Genomic DNA, 17,190 nt, shown 5'->3' with positions numbered 1-17,190 from the left:
CAGGGTGGTGGTGTCCAAATCCGCTGAGACACACAGGCCATGCCAAACAGCTGTTGGCAGGAGAGGTGTAGGAGGCCAGTCATAGGGTCAGGGTTCCTGGCTGGCAGAGAGGTAGGGTACCCCTTCTGCCAAAGCAATCACACCAACCAGCCCTGAAGAGCAGCTGGATGGAATCGCTGGTCTAGGTGGGGCCAGTGCTCTTGGAGGAAGGCTGTGGAGGGGGCCTGGGCTGGAGCCTGGGGAGGGCCGGGCTAAGGCAGGAAGGGAAGGGGAGGAAGAAAGAGGGCTGCTCCCCTTCAGCTGAGCTGACTCAGCAACTGAGCTATTCCTCCCTCCAGGCTGGTTTCGGAGGAAGGGAAGGGTGGGTGGACAGCCTGGGAACCCAGTCTGGGGCAGCAGTTTCGAAGAAACAAAGTCTTGTTATTCTTCCCTTCCAACCTGACCATCCTGCCTCTCCTGGGCAAGTGGGGTGAAACTCCTGTTTTGCCAGAGATAGGCTGCTCCTAGTAGGCCATGGGTTGCCTCTCGGTTCCTTCTGCTCCTGAGGCAGAGCCCCAGGCCTAGAAGAGGCTTAGATGCAGAGGGCTGGGGTAAAGGGCCTGCCTGAGGCCGAATGTCAACGATCCTGGGAGTCCCTAGCAGCAAAAAGACAGGTCTGGGGAAATGGAGGGTCTGCGGCCAGATCACGTGACAGGGTAATGCAATTTAGGAAGATTTTCCGAGTGGCCTCAGCTTGACCACTTCCTCTTGCCCTTTGCAGCTCTGGGCCTCTAAAGTAACCTCTTGGCTAGGTTGGGAGAGAGCAGCTGGGCTCTGTGGATCACTTCTCTGCCCCGGTGGAGTATGTCCTACTTCCCAGCTACGGCCCCGAGTCCGTGTTGTCCACCAAGAATAAACATAGTCCTTTATGAAAAATATTAAAACCCCACCTCACAGAAAACACCGGTTACGAGTGCCTTTTCCATTCATTTCTCTTTCTGAGAGAACGCAGCCACACAAAGAATGTGAAACACCATTTATTCTTCGTGGAAAGGTTGAACAAGGTCAAAAATGTCCTTAGAGGGCACTGACCCAGCCCCGCCCTGCAGGTTCCTGGGGTCGGATGCCTCTGTCCCCCCACCCCCACCCTTCCCATGCCCCTTGTTAACAAAAAGGAACGATTTGAAGGGAATTCATATATAATAATTATAATAAAAATATACATTAAACAAAACAAAAAACCCAAACAAGACAAATTTAGCCGAACTGCCAGCACCGTTCATCCCACGCTCCCCCCACCCCCCATAACCTCCCACCCCTGACGTCCCTCTCCTCTCACTGCCCCCACAGGGTCTCACTCTCCCAAGTCCCCGGTACCATGACCACCTGTGGTGGCCAAAGGAGACTTCAAATGGGTGGACTGGGTGGGGGAGAGGAGGCAGGACACCGGTAGGATGGGCTGAGGGGCAGGGGCATCAGGAAGTGAGGGGCTAACCTGACTGAGACTCATCCAGGCACCTGCCGTCTCACTGAGGCCAGCTGAGGCTGCTGGCTGAGCATTGCCAGCCCCTGGTCAGTCACCTCCCTAACTAGGTGGCCGCCCTCATTAAGGTCCCAAGTCACCAGTCCCTGGATGTGTGTTGTCTCTGCTGCTTTCTCCGGGCTCCCCACCCTTCCCATACATGTACTCTGGTTGGAGGAAGGGCACCAAAGTGGAGGAGGTGTGTGAGTAGGTGTGCCTCTCTCGGGCCCTTCCTGAGAGCTCCAATAAAACATGCCCTTCCCTGGGTACCACAGTCCACCTTGCTGTGTCCCTGCTGGCCTGGCCTGCCCGGCCCCTGGCCATCCACTCCCACTGCACCTCCCTGTTAGCCTTTTGGTCCTGTCTTGTCCCCTCTGACTGCTCTGTTCCTTGGTCCCTACCCCAGCTGCCTGCATTTGAGCAAGATTCTTTCTCTGTGGCCTTCAGGCTGACCCCCAGGGCTCCAGACAGTCTCTGTCCTTGGCCCCACACCACCCCGGTAGCTGCACCCCCTGGTCTCAGCTTCTCTAACCTTGACATCCCTGGCTGAAGCTAACATTTGTGGAGGTAGGGCCGTCAAGGGTTTCTACAGCCCCTTAATGGCTCAGGCTCCTTCTGGGGAAGTTCTTGGGGCCAGGCGCAGCAGAGGCAGATCTTTGCAGAGAGGACTGACTCTGAGCTTTCCTCCCAAGGTCTTAGGGTAGCTGTGCAGCCCCCACCCATTCCTACTCTCTCAGGGTCTCCCCCCACAGCAAAATTATATTCCTTTTAGCCGGAAAGAGTGGTAGGAAGCTGCCAACGGGGTGCGCCTGGGGGCTCGTGGGGCTGGAGTGCCCAGAGCCTCATGAGGTCAGAGTTCAGAGGTTGAAGGTACATCAGGGGATGGAAAAGGAGCAGATGACCCCATTTGACCTTTGCCAGCGAGGTCCGAGGGTTCTGCCTTCAAGTGCAGAGCCAAGACATTCAGATGGGGCTGGACACACACCAAGCTACAGAGGCCCCCCGGGGGGGGGGGAGGGGCAGGGGCTGGAAGGGGCGGCCCCTGATCAGCCCCCAGGGGACCCATCTAGGGAAGAAGCAATGCCAGGGTTGAGGTTGAGAGAGGCAGCCGTGGGACAGAAAAGAAGGGAAGTGGGGGGCAGGGTAGGGAGGGGGCTCGGGACAGGTGGGAGCAGCCCACCCACCACCACCTGCTGCCACCGGCCTTCGGGGGCAAAGTCCTCGTGGTAGGAGTGGGCGGGCGGCAGTGGGGGTCAGACCTTGTCCAGCAGGGAACGCTGGCAATAGAGCAGTCGTTTAGGGGTCCCATGGCGTCTGAAGAAGAAGACGGCGAGGCCCACGGCCAGCACCAGGAGCAGCAGCAGCACGGGCAGCACCACGGCGGCCGCGCTCACTGCCCCGCCACCCTCTTCGTCCACCTCGATGATGATCACCTCTGTCTCCTCCTCAGTTCCCTCATCTGGCCGGCCCCCCGATGAGGGGCAGCCCATCCAGTCCCTCAGGGCTGACTTGGGGTAGCCTGGCTCTACCTTCAGCTTCTGGTTGTTGAATTTCCAGTATTTGTTCCCCTTGTAGAAGTAAGTGAAGACTGCAGGGGTCAGCAAGAAGGTGGCAAGGAGAACCAGGGATGGGGGCAGCATCCAGAAGACCCACAGAGAGAAGAACAGAAGGAAAATCTGTGAGTGGAGTGACCTGGTTGAGCTAATCCCCAACCCTTTCCTAACATCGGGTTCCTCAGCTGTAAAAGGGGGTAATTCTAGTGGCAGGCTGGCAGCATGGTGGTGATTAGGTGTCCGATGTGCACAAAGCACTTTGCTCAGAGCCTGGCACACAGCAAGGGTTCTGCTGTTCTCATCATCACTGCTTTCTACGTGATACTGTCCATCTTTCCTCCTGTTCTTCCTTAACCCCCTGTCCTCATCTCCCCCCCCACAGACACCCTCCCCCCTTGCCGCTCACCTTCATCGCTGCCCATGAATGACCCTCTGGGAGACTCAGGGATTCCTTCCCAGACCTTGATGTTTTTGGGGTACTCGCTGTCCACTGCCCTGAGCTCTTCGTTGAAACGGTAGTACCTGGAGGAGAAGAGAGGAGGGGAAGCGGTCGGGCCCTGGGCATGTCCTTGGAGGGTAGCAGGGCCCAGGACTGAATTCACCAGCGAGCAAAGGGTGGCTATGGACAGGGTGCAGGACAGGGGTTTTGAGTAATGAGGGCCTGTGGCCGAAAGTGGCGGAAGGTGGGGGTGGATGGGAGGTCCCAGGCTGCAAGGAGCCACCAGTAGCCTTTAATGATAGTGCCTGGCAGCTGGGGTGGAGGCACGGCGCTGGGGGCAGGAGGCGCCAAATGACCAGGTCTGAAATGGTGACCCGGTCACTTCCCACTCACTCAGCACCTAATGGAGGCTGTCTGTTGCTAGGCAATAGCAGAGGCTCAGCCAGCAACTTCTCCAGGGAAACATCCCAGGGGTAAAGTGGGTCCTCCTGTAGGACTGAGAGAATCTGGTGGTGGTAACTGAGGAGAGAGGCCTCGGGTCAAGAGGATGGGGTCTCACTTGTTTCCCCGGAAGAAGTAGGTCTTTCCATTGGGCATCCAGAAGAGAGCAGCATCAATTTTGTCAGTAGGCAGTCCTCGGCCCAGCTCCTTGATGTGCTTGGGGTAGCCAGGTTCCAGGGAAGCTTCGTCAAACACCCAGTGCTTGTCTCCTGGGGAGGAGAGAGAAGGGCACGATCAGCGTTCCACTTGGGCTCTTGCGGCTCTGGAGAAGTCTAGTGGAATCCACTCTTTCAGGGAGACTCTCCCCACACCCAGAGCACTAAGGTAGAATGCCTGGTTACCTTTGAAGAAGACAAACTTGCCATCCTTCCTCTCGTAGGCAGTGTTAATGGATGCGGGCAGGCCCCGCCAGAACTGGCCGATGGGCATGGGGTATCCATCCATCACCTGGTTATTCCTCACCCTCCAGAACCAGCGCTCCTGGAAGGCATCAAGGTGGGGACAGGGCGTTATGTCTTGTAGCTAGTCCTCTGGCTCAGTCCCCAAAGCTTCCCACTGCCTCAGCTCTAGTTCTTAGTCTTCCTGCTGCTGTGTCCACCCAGCCTGCTGGGCATAGAGCCCCCTTGCCTCCCAAACCAGCCCACTTCTTCCTCTCACCTTGAAGACAAACATCTCCCCTCGGAGCACGGCCACGGTGTCAAAGTTCCCGTCACAGATGTTGGGCCCATAGGTGGGGTTTTTGGGCTTGTCAGGGACAGAGGGCCTGGAGGTAGTCCTGGGTTGAGGGGGCATCTTGGTGGGAAACCCTGACTCACTTCCTGGTGTAGAGAACATGAAAGGCACTTTAGACTTTGTGACAGGGGAGAGGAAAGAACAGATATATGGGCACACGATACCCTTGCAAAGATGTGGGTGGACCTTTAGAGGAGGCTGAAGCAATCAGCTGGGGCAGGACAGAAAAGATGGGATCAAAGGTGAGAAAGGAATAAAACATATAGAAGAAATAGGGGTGCCTGGGTGGCTCAGTCGGTTAAGCAGCTGACTTCGCTCAGGTCATGATCTCGTGGTTTGTGAGTTCGAGCCCCGTGTCGGGCTTTGTGCTGACAGCTTGGAGCCTGGAGCCTGCTTCAGATTCTGTGTCTCCCTCTCTCTCTGTCCCTCCCCCGCTCATGCTCTGTCTCTCTTTCTCAAAACTAAATAGACACTGAAAACAATTTAAAAAATATATAGAAAAAATAACGTAAAAACAAGTGGGAGTGTAGGGTGGGTGGAGGCAGGGCCTGGCGGGGACGGGAGGAGACTGTAGGACATGGGAAGGAGAAAGGGTGCACGGGCCAGAGAGACCAGGAGGGAGAAGGAGCACATGTAGGCATACATTACTCACCATACAGTTGCTGGATGCCCCGGCGGTCGTCATCGGGCAGCACGAAGTTCTCTGTGTCCATCCACTGGTAAAAGGGTGCCATGATGGCTGAGGGATCGTTGGAATGTTCAAGGCCCAGGGCGTGGCCCAGTTCGTGCACAGCCACCAGAAAGATGTCATTCCCTGGAGGGATGGGGATGATTACGAGGGCAGCCTGGGCCCCTTCCCTCAGACTCTCTGCTTTCCCACCAGAGGCTTCATTTTCATACCCGAGGCTGGGCCTGTTATGTTTCCCACCCAAAAACCCACCAAGCCAGTCAGCGATCTGTTCTGGTTGGAGGTGAGAGAGTGCTCTGGGGCCAGATACCAATACCAGGAAGATGTGTATTAAGGGGAGCTGAGGTCCTATCTGGGCCCCAGTTTCTCCCAGGAGTTGGAGGTGCCATTTGCCTAGAAAAGTGGGAAGTCTTTGACTGAGAAGTCAATGATTGGGTGAGAGAAGGGACCAGATGTAAATAGCTCAAAATAAGATCCCTGCTTTCACTGGAAGTCAGACTAGGAGATGTTTGTAGCCCAGAGACTGTGGGGTTTGAGGTTTTGGGAGGAGGCGGGAGACCCCCCATGAAAACGATCACTGACTCTCCCCAGAATAAATGAGTCCCAGGGCTACCTCGCTCACCATTCAGATCCTCATTCCTGACAGTCCAGGGCTCGGCAGAGTCAAAGTGGGTGTCCCCTCCAATGTTGGGGCCTGGGAAATAGGCATGTGCCAGGAAGCCACCCTCGCCATCGAAAGGTGTGCTGTCACCATGGAAGCCCTCAGCGAAGAAGATCATGATGTCGGCCTGCTTCTCATGGCCCTCTCGGATATAGGCATAGGGTACCTCTCGAAAACGAAGTGGTGTGGCACTCTCCCACACGCGGAATGCCTTGCGAATGGCCTCGAATGTGGCATGCTCTCCCACCTTGGGGGTGTAATTCTGGATGCTGAGGTCCAGCCGCATGGGGAGAGGAGGGAGTGTGTTAGGATAACAACGGATAAAATTCTCCCTCCTTGCACTTTCCCAGGTTTGCGTGAACCGCCCAGCCACCTCTGCTGACCTGGCTCTTCCTGCTGCCTCACGATGCCTCAGCCCCAAGAACCGAGGGCTCAAGGGACCCACAGGCTTTGGTTTTCTGGCCCTGGGATGTACCCCCCGCCCCCCAGGCTGCACCTTTCTCCAGGATTAAAGCCCCTTTCCTCCCCACTCCCGAGGACGCTTCACAGGAACAGAGGTGAGTAGGACAGGAGTCCTCAGTCTGTAAGTACAGTTGACAGGAAGGGCAACCCTGATGGGAGAAAGGCAACTTGCCTGTTGGACTCACCAAAAAGTGATCTCATTATGCTGCCATTTGAGGCCCTGGATGGCATAGCGTTTCCTTCGAACATTGGCCTTGATCTCAGCTCCAAACTTATCGGGGACACCACAGCGGGGGCGCCTCATGGCCCTGGGGTGTGAGATTGCAGTCAGGATAGTGTATGAAAGAGAAAGGTCTTCAGAGTGGGGGAGTGCCTGGCCTCAGGGTCAGTGTGGGAAAGGGCCAAGGTTATGAGGTCAGGGTGGATAAGAGAGAGTCTAAAAAAAAAAAAAAAAAAGTGGGAGTGTAGGGTGGGCGGAGGCAGGGTCAGGTGGGGATGTGGGGGGAGACTGTAGGGCATGGGGGAGGAGAAGGGATGCACGGGCCAGAGACCAGGGGAGAGAAGGAGCACATGTAGGCATATGTAACTCAGAGTCAGCGTGCGGGGTTGAGGTAGGGGGCAGGAGTCAGCTAGCAACCTCTCTGTGCTCTGTGGGTGCTGGGCAGAATTCCTGCCGGGGCCTAGCACTTACTTCATGGTGTCTGCATCAGCCTTGCCCGTCACTCGCAGACCGTAGAACCTCTGCATGGCAGCGATAGCAGCTGAGAGGGACTGGGGTGAGCGCTGTGTGTGCGTTCGCAGATCCCCCGGGGGCAGGTAGCCATACTGCTGCAGCCAGGCCTGTAGGGAAAGAAACGTGGCTTAGAGCATCCCCACTTGGCCCAAGGGGAGACTCTACCCCCTCACGGTGTCTGGCATGCACCCTTGGCTTAGGAGGAAACGGCAACGAGCTCCCAGCCTGGCTCTGGCAGTGGGGCTGGAGGAATTCCCAGGCTGGACCTGAACTCTGGCCCAGGCCCCAGTAGGACTTGCCTTCTTGGGGCTGTGGGCTCAAACAGGGTACGGAGCCACAGCTCTGGACTTTGGCTGTGAACTCTCTTGAGAATGGGAACCCAGATGGCTCGTCTTCTCAGAGCTGAGATTCCTCCAGCACTTTCCTCCTCGGTGTCAGTGTTCTTGTAAATATAGCATGTCCTACCTGAGAATGGGTTGTGCCCCTGATGGGTGGAGGTGGGGAGGCTGAGGGGGCTCTATTTTGGTCCTGGCATGAGACCCTCTTGGGACAGGGATGCCATGCTTCCAGGACCCTCACAGCTGAGATCTTTTTGGAAAGGTGAGCACAAAAGGAGCTAGGGCTGAGGCTGGCTGCTGAGAGGAGGAAGCCGGGACGTTTGGAGGTGTCGGGGGTGTGATCCAGCCACTGAGCCATGATCCTGCCACTGTTCCCATCCGAGCATCTGACCTAGGGCATGGGACCTAAAGGCCCTTATTTAAGGTTCTCAGTACGGGCAGTGGGAGATGGGGGAGGTGGTAGAGACTCGGTGACTATATTTTACTTAAGGTATGTTGGGAATTGTTCATAATATAAAAGCTGGCATGCTGCCTTAAAATAAAGTTAGGTTTTTGGTGTTTGACTGAAAGGTATGCAAACTACAAAGCCCTGCTGACGGGGGGGGGGGGGGGGGGGGGGGGGGGGGGGGGGAAGTCAGCCTTTATTGTAAGAACAATGGAGTATTTTCCTAAAGCCTGAAAAGTAAAATGAGCCAAGGTGTATATGGAATATGAAAATGCTGGGATTCTCTAGGGGAGATACTACTCTGGTCCCTGTTCCAGCTTTGCCTTCTTAAGGAGTCCAGAGGGGGCCTGCACGTTGCCTGGGATGGAATCTGGGAGTGCAGAGGGGTGGAGGCTGCTGTTGGGCACCACATCCCTTATCCCAGGTTGTCAGGATGGATCTTCATGTGGCCCTTCACCTCTGGGCCCGGCCCGGGAAGTGGAGCAGTGCTCCTGCATTGGGGCTGGGGGTGATTCAGGAGCAGCTGACTGGAGACATGTGCCCGCAGGGGCAAGAATTGCAACAGGGTTCTGGGAAGTGATCCCCCAAGGCTGATGGGAGTTAGGGCCCAAGATGTAAACAACCCAGCCTTTCCCCAGCCAACAGGCCTGGCCTGAATAACCTTAGCACCACCCGGCTCTGAGAGCCCCTCCTCAGGGGTAGAGGAGGGAGCAAAGTTTAACCTCTGCTCTACCACAGGGGAGCAGAGCAGGGTGCTCCAGAACCCGGCTACTCTCCCCACAAGCTGTAGGCTTGCTTGCCCTGACCTGTGCTGGCTGATGCCACAGCTAGTGCCCGTGGGAGGTTGCAATGGCCTGTGCCCAAGTATGCAGGAAACTCCCTTTGCCCTTGGCCTCACCTGTAGGGTACACACACCCCAGGCTTATAACCCCGGGTGGGGGAGCCACTACTTCAGCTTTGGAGAAGCATGGGAGTGGCCTACTCCTGGAGCTGGCAGTCAGGAGGACTGAAGTCAGGCCCCTCAACCCTCAGGGAGGAAAGCTGAGGGGAATTCTGCTAGGGCAGAATGACAGAATAGCGGGTGGCAGAGAGGTGGAGAGAATCCACATCTAGGAGCGGTGGGATCAATCCCTCTCCCCGTGAGTCTTTCAAGAAAGTAGGCAGGTCTAAATATTCACACCCACAAAGTCCCCCCCGCCCCCCCCACCATGCGCAAGAGAGAAAAATGGAGACTTAGGCAAGAAAGGGACTTCCCTGGAGTCAAAGAGAGCCACAAAGCCTGGAAAGGAAGTGCCCCCATCCCTCTCCTCCCAGGCCTAGGCTCTGAGCAAAGCAAGAACCACAGAGAAGACTAGGAGGTGAGGTTGGAACCACAGAAGAGAGGACTCTTGTGTCTGCGGCTGGGTGGGGGAAGGGCCAAGTGCCAGACAGGCCACGAGGAGGAGAGGGCTGTCCTGGAGCTGGTGCAGGACTCTGGAGGCCTGGTGGGAGGGACCGGGCTGGCTGAGGCCTGGCCACCGGAGCTCGCCCTCTAGATTGGCCTGGAGAGGGAGCAACTATGTTAGGTCAAAAAACTCAGTTGGCTGGCTTTGTCTTGAAAACTGAGTGGTCTGAGTATTCCCCTAGGGGAAAACTCAACAGAACCCCTCCCACCTCTGGCCTAGGAGTCCTGCAGAAGGTGGGTAGGTGGGTGGGTGGATGAGGGGAACTCTGGCTCTCCAGCAGGCCCTGGATCAGAGCCTCTGGGCCTGTTCCTCCCTCCGTGGCCCAGAAGCAAATGGTGGTTCTGGCACTGGGACTGCCCATGACCCACTTAAAACAGAGCCAGGGCTGCCGCCCCTCCCCTAGGGGGGCCTAGTGGGGCAGGGGAGGGAAGGCAGGGCAGGCAAAGTTGGCAGGGGACAGCCCCTAGATGTCCAGACTCCTTTTGTTAGGGGCTCTCCTTGCAGACCTCCGATGAAGACTCCAGGCCTGGAGAGAGGATGCCTCCTCCAGCAGGACCGTGTCAGGCTGGGCCCCACAGCAGATTCACACTCTCCTTGGCCACCCCCTCCCCAGGGCCACGCTTTTCTTTTTAGCCTCGGATCCCTTCGGGACAGAGAGAGTGTGTTCTTTCTGGAGATGTTTCCTCCGGGGGTGGGTCCAGGGCCAGGACCAGGAGGGAGGAAGCCAAGTCCAGATCCCCTCCCCCTTCTGGGGCCCTTCCCGGCCCCTCCCGACCGCACCCAGGCCCTGCCGGGCTGAGTGGGTTGGGATGGCCCAAAATAAGAAGCTGATCAAATTCGTCTCCCACCTTCACCCCAAAATAAGAGAGAGAGAGAGAGAGAAAGAAAGAGGAAAAACCTCCCCAGACAACTCCCACGCGGCTTCCTCCCGGGCCGGTGGGCCAGCGTCTGGGAAAGAGTGGGGGGGGGCGGTCGCCGGAGGCGGTAGAGACCCTGCGGGGTGCCCTGGGCCTGGCCCTCTCACCCTACTCCCCGGTGCGTTGCCCTCAGTCTCCCTGCAATTAACACAGAAAAGCAATTAACAAAAGCAACAAAAAGAGCCTAAAGGCGTCGCTGGAGGCGGGTGGTGTGAGTGGGGGTAGAGGCAGGAGGCGGCTGCTCGGCCGGCCGAGCCCCTGGCTCACAAGGAGAGCTTTGTGTGTACGGAAACGCGGCCAGGGCGCCAGCTCCGCGACCCTCGACGCCAGGGCTCCGGGCCGGGGACACAGAGGGGTCCGCTCGGGGAGGCGGGGTGGGTCGGGGGCCGGGGCCGCCAGGCCGTCCAGCCCCGACCCCACCTGGCGGCGCCTGCATCCACAGAGGGCCGGGACCGCCCGGGAGGCGCTCAGCGTGGGGGGCCCGGAGCCGCGGCGCCGTCCACCCGAGCCTCCCTGGCAGCCCCAGCGCCGGCGGGCGCGGGCGGGAGAGCGCTGGAGGGTTGGAAAGTTGAAGAAACAACGATCTCGCGCACATGACAAGGAACCAGGGCAGCGCTGGGTCTGAGCCGAGTTCAAGTATTTACCAGGCTCCCTCCTGGTTCCGGAGCTGAACTCACAGCCCGGCAGAACCGGGAGGGTTGGGATGGGCCCCGCTGTAAAGCTCTTCCCAGGAAAGGACTGGGGAAGAAAGTTGGCGGCGGGTCGGGGGTTGGTTGGGGGGAAGCAGAAGTTGGATCGACTTGGAAGTTTGGAGATGAGCAGGGAAAGGAAGGGAGGGGGTTCCTGCGGGCCAGAGGGCCAGAGACCTCCGGCGCCCTGGTCTCCAAGCGGGGGAGACCTGGGAGACCCCCGGCTCGCCTCCCCGGCGGGCGCGACTCCCGGCAGGACTGGAGGAGCTCACTTACTTCGGGGCTGAAGCTGCTTTGGGCCGAGCTGAGGGAGGCGAGCGCGGTGGCGAGCGTGAGCAGGGGGAGTAGCAGACCGCCGGCGGGCCGTGGGGCAGGAGACATGGTCCGCGACTGTCCCGGCCGCCAGCCGTGCGGGCTCCGCGGTGGGGCCCAAGCCCTGGGGTCGTGCCGCCACTCCCTTGGGGCGCCTTTGTCTTCGGTGGGCGCTGAGTTTGGATTCCTAGACCGTTGTCCGCTTGGAGATGAGGGGATTGCTCTTGAAAGCGCCTGTTTGCTCGTCCCCTCTTTTCTGTTTTTTGATCTTTCTTCTGCTTAGTCTGCGAACTGGATCCGCGAGCCCTCTCACTCTCTCCTCTGGTCCCTCCCTTCTCCCACAGCCTCTCCGCCCCCGCCCCAATGCCCTCCTTTCCCGGTGCGGACGTGGTTGTTTCAGCCTGAATCCAATTACAGCCAAGAGCCGGGTAAAAAAAAAAAAAAAAAAAAAAAACAACAACCCTAAGTTGCCTTTCTGTGGTGGAGGCTGCCATCTGCAGGGGTTGAGGCCACAGCTAAGGACGGGGGTCTGGGGGGGGGGGGTGTCCCAGCGGACGGGATGTGGGAGACTTTCTCCCCCTAAGCATATTTTGGGTGGCTTGAGTCCTCTGGTATTCAGCATTTGTCTCACCTCAGAGTGGGAAGTACTGGGAAGCCCAGTGGTTGGTGCAAACAAGTTCAGAGTCTAGGATGACGGTGGTGAAGGTCTTCCATGTCCAGGACACTTGGGTTGGGGGTTGGGGGTTTGTCCGCTGAGACCTGTGGCTCAACCAAATTGAAACTTTTGCCCCTGGATCTTGACAACCACCTCCATCCCTCTCCTGCTGCAAACATGCAACGGTAATACAATCCACCCACCCACCAACAAATTGCACAACCACATTGGGTCTGGGGGTTCTTATGGAAAGACAAATGCACTCCCTTAATTATCATCATTTGCAATCTGGCTGCTCCTTAAATTAGAGCAGGCTGGGGAGGAAAGAGGTACAAGGCCATGGAATGTGGGGAAAGGCAAATCAAATTTAGGGAAACTGTTAGACCAGAGAGATTGGGAATTAGGACTTTGGGGGTTTAGCTCCCCCTCTACACTGGAAAAAGGCAGTTCCCTGAAGACTAAAGTCTTCAGGGACTGACTAAACTGATAACAAAATGTGGAGGGATGCAGGAGAAGGGAAGGGCACGCTGAAGTGGATAGTGGGGGAGAGAGACAGATAAGAGGTTGAGTTAGATCTGGAAAAGCAGCACAACAGAAGCAGGAAAAGTGTGGGAGACAGAAAACTCGACCATCAGCGAAATCTAAGATCCCAGAATTGCATTGGTCAGCGAGAGAGGAAGGAGGTTGTGGGGGGAAGAAGGGAGGGAAAGAAAGCAAGGAATAAAGGAGGCTGGACAGAAATTAGGTCAGGTAGGAAGCTCCAGAAATTCTAGAGATCCAGGAACTATTACAAGTTTGTGGCAGGATAACGGAAGAAAAGCCCAGTGCTCTGTATTGTAACTGGAGCAAAGGTCCTTTTCCCCCAGAATCCGTGATCAATTAAATGAAAGCTTTCCCTGGGTCCCGGACAGCTAACAGGTTTGTGGGAGATATATGATGGGTATTAGATACCTATGCCATGGTGACTGTTTGGGGGCTGAGCACCTACCTCCAGGGCTCCCCTACACAAAGTGCAGTTGGGAGGTACAGGCCTCTCTCTAACCAACCTCTGGAATTTTGCCAGAACCAAAGAAACCTCAGAATCCAACTCTTTAGCAGAACATGCGACACCCAAGTCTGGTTCTTCCCATGTCAGTGTTCCCAGTGGGGGTATCCTCTTGGGCCATGTATCTGAAGCTTAGGAAAACTGACACCAGTTGCTTGCCAAGAAATGGACCTCAGCCGGAAAGCCTTTTTTATCAAAACATTTATTAAATGAGTAACTGCACATAGCCTGAGCTGTGTATGGGCTGTTAAAGGCTTGAGTGCCTAGCTAACACCAGGAAAACTGCTGCCCCTTTTTCGTAGCAGTTCGCAGAGCAGCTACTATTCATAGTTGGGCCAGTCCTATGGCTCGTGAAGGAGGGAAGCATCCCAGAGCGAGGTTCCACTGAACTGGAACGGAGCCCGTGATGAGGGCACTAAGCCAACTCTTCCAGGCAGTGATCTTACAGGCTGTTCTTCCTGGTGTCCAAGCTCTTGTGCCGGGAAGACAGATGGGGAACGTGAAGGCTCTCTTCTGACCAGGATGAGGCATATAGGTGACAGAGAAGAAAGCCATAGAGAGGCTGGGAAAGGGAGACAGGTATTGCTTTTTATTGACTTGGTAGTGGGTTCTGCAGTAGAGCCCCTTTGGGTTTAAGAGCGTTTTTCTGTTTCCCTTCTTCTTCCTGCAACTTCTGCTGCCTGAGCTGCCATGCCTGTAAGCCAGCATCCATTTCCTGTGACAGCAGTACAACTCGTCTCTGAAACAGACAGGAAAACAGGGTGGATAACATCTGGGGCTTGGGCTCTGCACATATATCCTTTCACTCACAGATCAAAGGCAAAAGTTTCAGCTGGAAAATGACACTGTTGAGTGGGGAGGGGGACCAGGTCCTGGGTTGGGAAGTAGGAGGAAGGAGAATGTGTAGCAGAATGTCTACCACTGGTTCCCACCCTCGGAGTGCTCACTCCATTCCCCCCTCCTCAAAGCACTGTAAAAACCTTGAGCTGTTAAAAACCTCGGTATAGGGGGTACGAGTTAGCTTATGTGTCAGTACAGCTCAAGACAAATTAAAATGTAAAGTTTTTTCCCTCCAAGTACACACAGGTTGCCCTGGCTTGGGCTCTAGCCACTCACTGCAAACTTCTCCCTTTGGGCTTTTCTTCGAAGCTGGCCTTTCATTGGAGGCGCAGGGCGGCCATCTGCAGAAAAAAAGACAAGTATTAGAGATGGCTGACAGCACCTTGTGAAGGCACTGTGACAGGGACAAGGGAAGAACCAGTCTCTAGTTCCTTTCTTCCACTTTCACATCTGTGATGGCTTAGTTCTCCAAAACCCACCCCTCAGTGCCAAGGGTAAGATATGCCAAGAATAAGCTCTGAGGCACACTCCTACTCGATTTCACTTACCCCTCATTGTCCTGGAATTCAAGGTCATTTGAAGGGCTGAATCTCATTTTAGCTTTAGAAACCCCCCACTCAAGCAATCTGATCACCGTTCCACTCTCCATGAATCTTTGCTGAATCCCATCTCACTCCATAATGAAATACCTTCTTTTCCTTTCCTTTCAGCCCAGTTCTCATCCTTAGGCCCCCCCCCCCCCCTTCCAAGCCCTATCTGTCCCAGAAACCATTCTCTAACCTTTTCAACTCTGTCAAATCTCTTTATGAAAGAAGTGCATATTGGTTATTTATTATTCATCTATTTGCCTTGGGACATTTATTGTACTATTGCTTTTTTTTGTTTGTTTGTTGTTGTTGTGTTTTGTTTTGGCCTTATGTGGCACTTCAGATCCTCTTGGAAAGGGGTAGAGCACTGAACTATTATTAATTTTTTTTTTATTATTATTTTTTTTCAACGTTTAGTTATTTTTGGGACAGAGAGAGACAGAGCATGAACGGGGGAGGGGCAGAGAGAGAGGGAGACACAGAATCGGAAACAGGCTCCAGGCTCTGAGCCATCAGCCCAGAGTCTGACGCGGGGCTCGAACCCAGGGACCGCGAGATCGTGACCTGGCTGAAGTCGGACACTTAACCGACTGCGCCACCCAGGCGCCCCTAATTTTTAAAGATGTCATGCCGTTTTCCCAGCCAGACTTTCATGGATTGCATCCCTAGATTTCACTGTAGCGCAGGGTAGGCACACAACCACATAATCAAACTTCTATAAATATCTGATGACTTGGTGAAAAGATGCAATATCTGACCTGAAGTAGTTAATAATGGAGCTGAAGAAAAAGGACACTTACTTTCTACAGAGTAAGAAGCAAACAGTGAAAAGTCTGCCCAAAAGTTTTGTGGAAACTGAGAGATACAATTAAGTAGCATGTCCAAGACTACAAGTTAGCAAGTAAAGAAACCTGAATTAAGACTCAATTCCAGAGTCTTTCCAATATTCCATACTACTTCTGGGAGGTGCTAGGCTTCCTACAGTAAATAACGAACAGAAAAACCTTCACCATCCTCTTCAGGATCACACTTCTATAGAATCCAATAGGGTATTAATATTCAGGTCTCTGTGCTGTTGAACGGTGCCTGGCTCCCGCTCAATTCTAGTCTTAGCTTTGCTATTACCTAGCTGTTTGATCACGGGAACGCTGAGGCCTCAGTTTTCCCACCTGTAACTGGAGTCCCATATAGGGAATGGGAAATGGCTTCAACGTTTCTAACATCCCTCCCTTCTAGGTCTAATATCTATTTTTTCCTTCTTCCTTTCCTTTTCCTTCCTTCCTTCCTTTTTTTTCCAAGGGAAGAAATTTTTCTGAAGGGAGCCCGCCATCCTCAGTCCTCACCCTTCTACCCCTCTCTTCTGAGATGTTCATTTAGGCAGCCTTTCAAAGAGTTCTCTCTGCATCTGGTACCAAATTCTCAACAATGTACTCACCAGGTAGAATGGTGGGTCTTTCTACCTTTTTAAAAATCGTCGCCCCTGAGAAACGTAAAGATCTTGTCACTCCCTCCCCCGGGGCGCCCCAAGTTAGAATTATCTTCTCACCCCACAAGATCCTGTCTAGCTGCACTTTCTATAGGCATAATTTAAAATACAAAGTAACCAGGCTGCTTCTCCCCAACTCCAAATATAAAGTTCAATACTATGTTCACTCACACACATCCCCGCCTTAACCCCCTTCTCCCTCCCACCCTCAGTCCAGGGACGTTCCATCTCGGCGAAACTCTCTTAGGGACAGTTAACTGTCAGATCAGCGCTCACCCGCGTAAGACCAGTCTGGGAGCTCCGTAAGGGGCCCGTAGCCAGAGGGGTTAGCAGCCAGGCCCTGCCTGGGTGGAGAAAAACATTCCGGTGAGGATTCAGCCCACCTTCTGGCACCCCAGGAAGCCCTTAAACCAGTAACTCACTGGAGTCGCCACTGACTGCCCGCCCGAGCCGCCACGCTACTGTGCAGCTTCCGGACACCTGCTGGGAAAACAGGGCAGAGTTGGGAGAGAGGCCGTGCACTCAACTCAGGGGTCCTAGCCCTGCCCCCGCGGGCCCCTGAGCCCACCGACTCCACACCCACTTACTCAGAAGCAGGGTACCTAAAGCAGCCATGCTGAAGTCGCGGAGCCGGAAGTGGGCGTGGCCCCGGTGTCACGCGCTACGCCGCATGGGAAGTCGGAAGCCGCCATCTTGAATCTGGTTCTCAATCACGGGCCCCGCCATCTTGGGCCATTGTACGGAAGAGAGGGACAAAACTGCGGCCCTAGTATTTGGGCGACAGTGGTTGGTCTGCGTATGAATCGTCAGTACTGGTTACATCCTCAGTGGAAGTCGTGTCCTAGACTGAATCGTTCTGAGCTGCTCCAGCGATCTCTGCGCAGCGGTGTCTAGTCCTTTGAAATTTATGCCATTATCTTAGACGAGTTCCCTTATTCTGTCTTCTGCATCACTGTAACATGTTTTTCCTCAGCCTAGGTGTCAAATCTAGAATGAATCGGAAAATTTGGGTCTCCGTCCTTATTTATTCAACACAATTGAAGAGCTTATGTGGCAAGCATTGTACTAAGTGCTGGGGATTCTGCAAAACAGACGTCATCACTATTCTGATAGCGTCCCCAGTCTAGCGAGAGAAGACAATGATGATCACCCACATTACTG

General features: G+C 55.0%; 2 protein-coding genes across 9 annotated transcripts; both read right to left on the bottom strand.

The window, feature by feature from the left end:
• Nucleotides 1–1,000: 1,000 nt before the first annotated feature.
• Nucleotides 1,001–11,809, bottom strand: MMP14 (matrix metallopeptidase 14). The gene is made up of 10 exons (XM_045450351.1): nucleotides 11,381–11,809; nucleotides 7,229–7,377; nucleotides 6,723–6,845; nucleotides 6,037–6,344; nucleotides 5,379–5,540; nucleotides 4,652–4,812; nucleotides 4,336–4,474; nucleotides 4,053–4,203; nucleotides 3,461–3,576; nucleotides 1,001–3,089 (listed from the first exon to the last, which is right to left on the bottom strand). The coding sequence occupies exons 1-10, from the start codon at nucleotides 11,483–11,485 to the stop codon at nucleotides 2,755–2,757; spliced, it is 1,749 nt and encodes a 582-aa protein (XP_045306307.1). The 5' UTR covers nucleotides 11,486–11,809; the 3' UTR covers nucleotides 1,001–2,754.
• A 1,490-nt stretch (nucleotides 11,810–13,299) lies between these two features.
• On the bottom strand, nucleotides 13,300–17,002 carry MRPL52 (mitochondrial ribosomal protein L52). 8 transcript variants are annotated; one of them, XM_045450373.1, is made up of 5 exons: nucleotides 16,617–16,730; nucleotides 16,452–16,512; nucleotides 16,306–16,373; nucleotides 14,233–14,297; nucleotides 13,300–13,855 (listed from the first exon to the last, which is right to left on the bottom strand). In XM_045450373.1, exons 1-5 carry the CDS (start codon nucleotides 16,642–16,644, stop codon nucleotides 13,706–13,708), a joined length of 372 nt encoding a protein of 123 aa, XP_045306329.1. In that variant the 5' UTR covers nucleotides 16,645–16,730; the 3' UTR covers nucleotides 13,300–13,705. The 8 variants fall into 8 exon arrangements, with proteins under 8 accessions (XP_045306329.1, XP_045306330.1, XP_045306331.1 ...); XM_045450374.1 differs by having other exon boundaries at nucleotides 16,452–16,509; nucleotides 16,617–16,682; XM_045450375.1 differs by having other exon boundaries at nucleotides 16,632–16,659.
• Nucleotides 17,003–17,190: the final 188 nt, after the last annotated feature.

Source organism: Leopardus geoffroyi, chromosome B3 (genome assembly GCF_018350155.1).
Source record: "Leopardus geoffroyi isolate Oge1 chromosome B3, O.geoffroyi_Oge1_pat1.0, whole genome shotgun sequence".
In the NCBI taxonomy this organism is placed as follows: domain Eukaryota; kingdom Metazoa; phylum Chordata; class Mammalia; order Carnivora; family Felidae; genus Leopardus; species Leopardus geoffroyi.
Note: the sequence above shows the minus strand (reverse complement) of the source record. Positions and strands in the feature narration are given on the sequence as shown.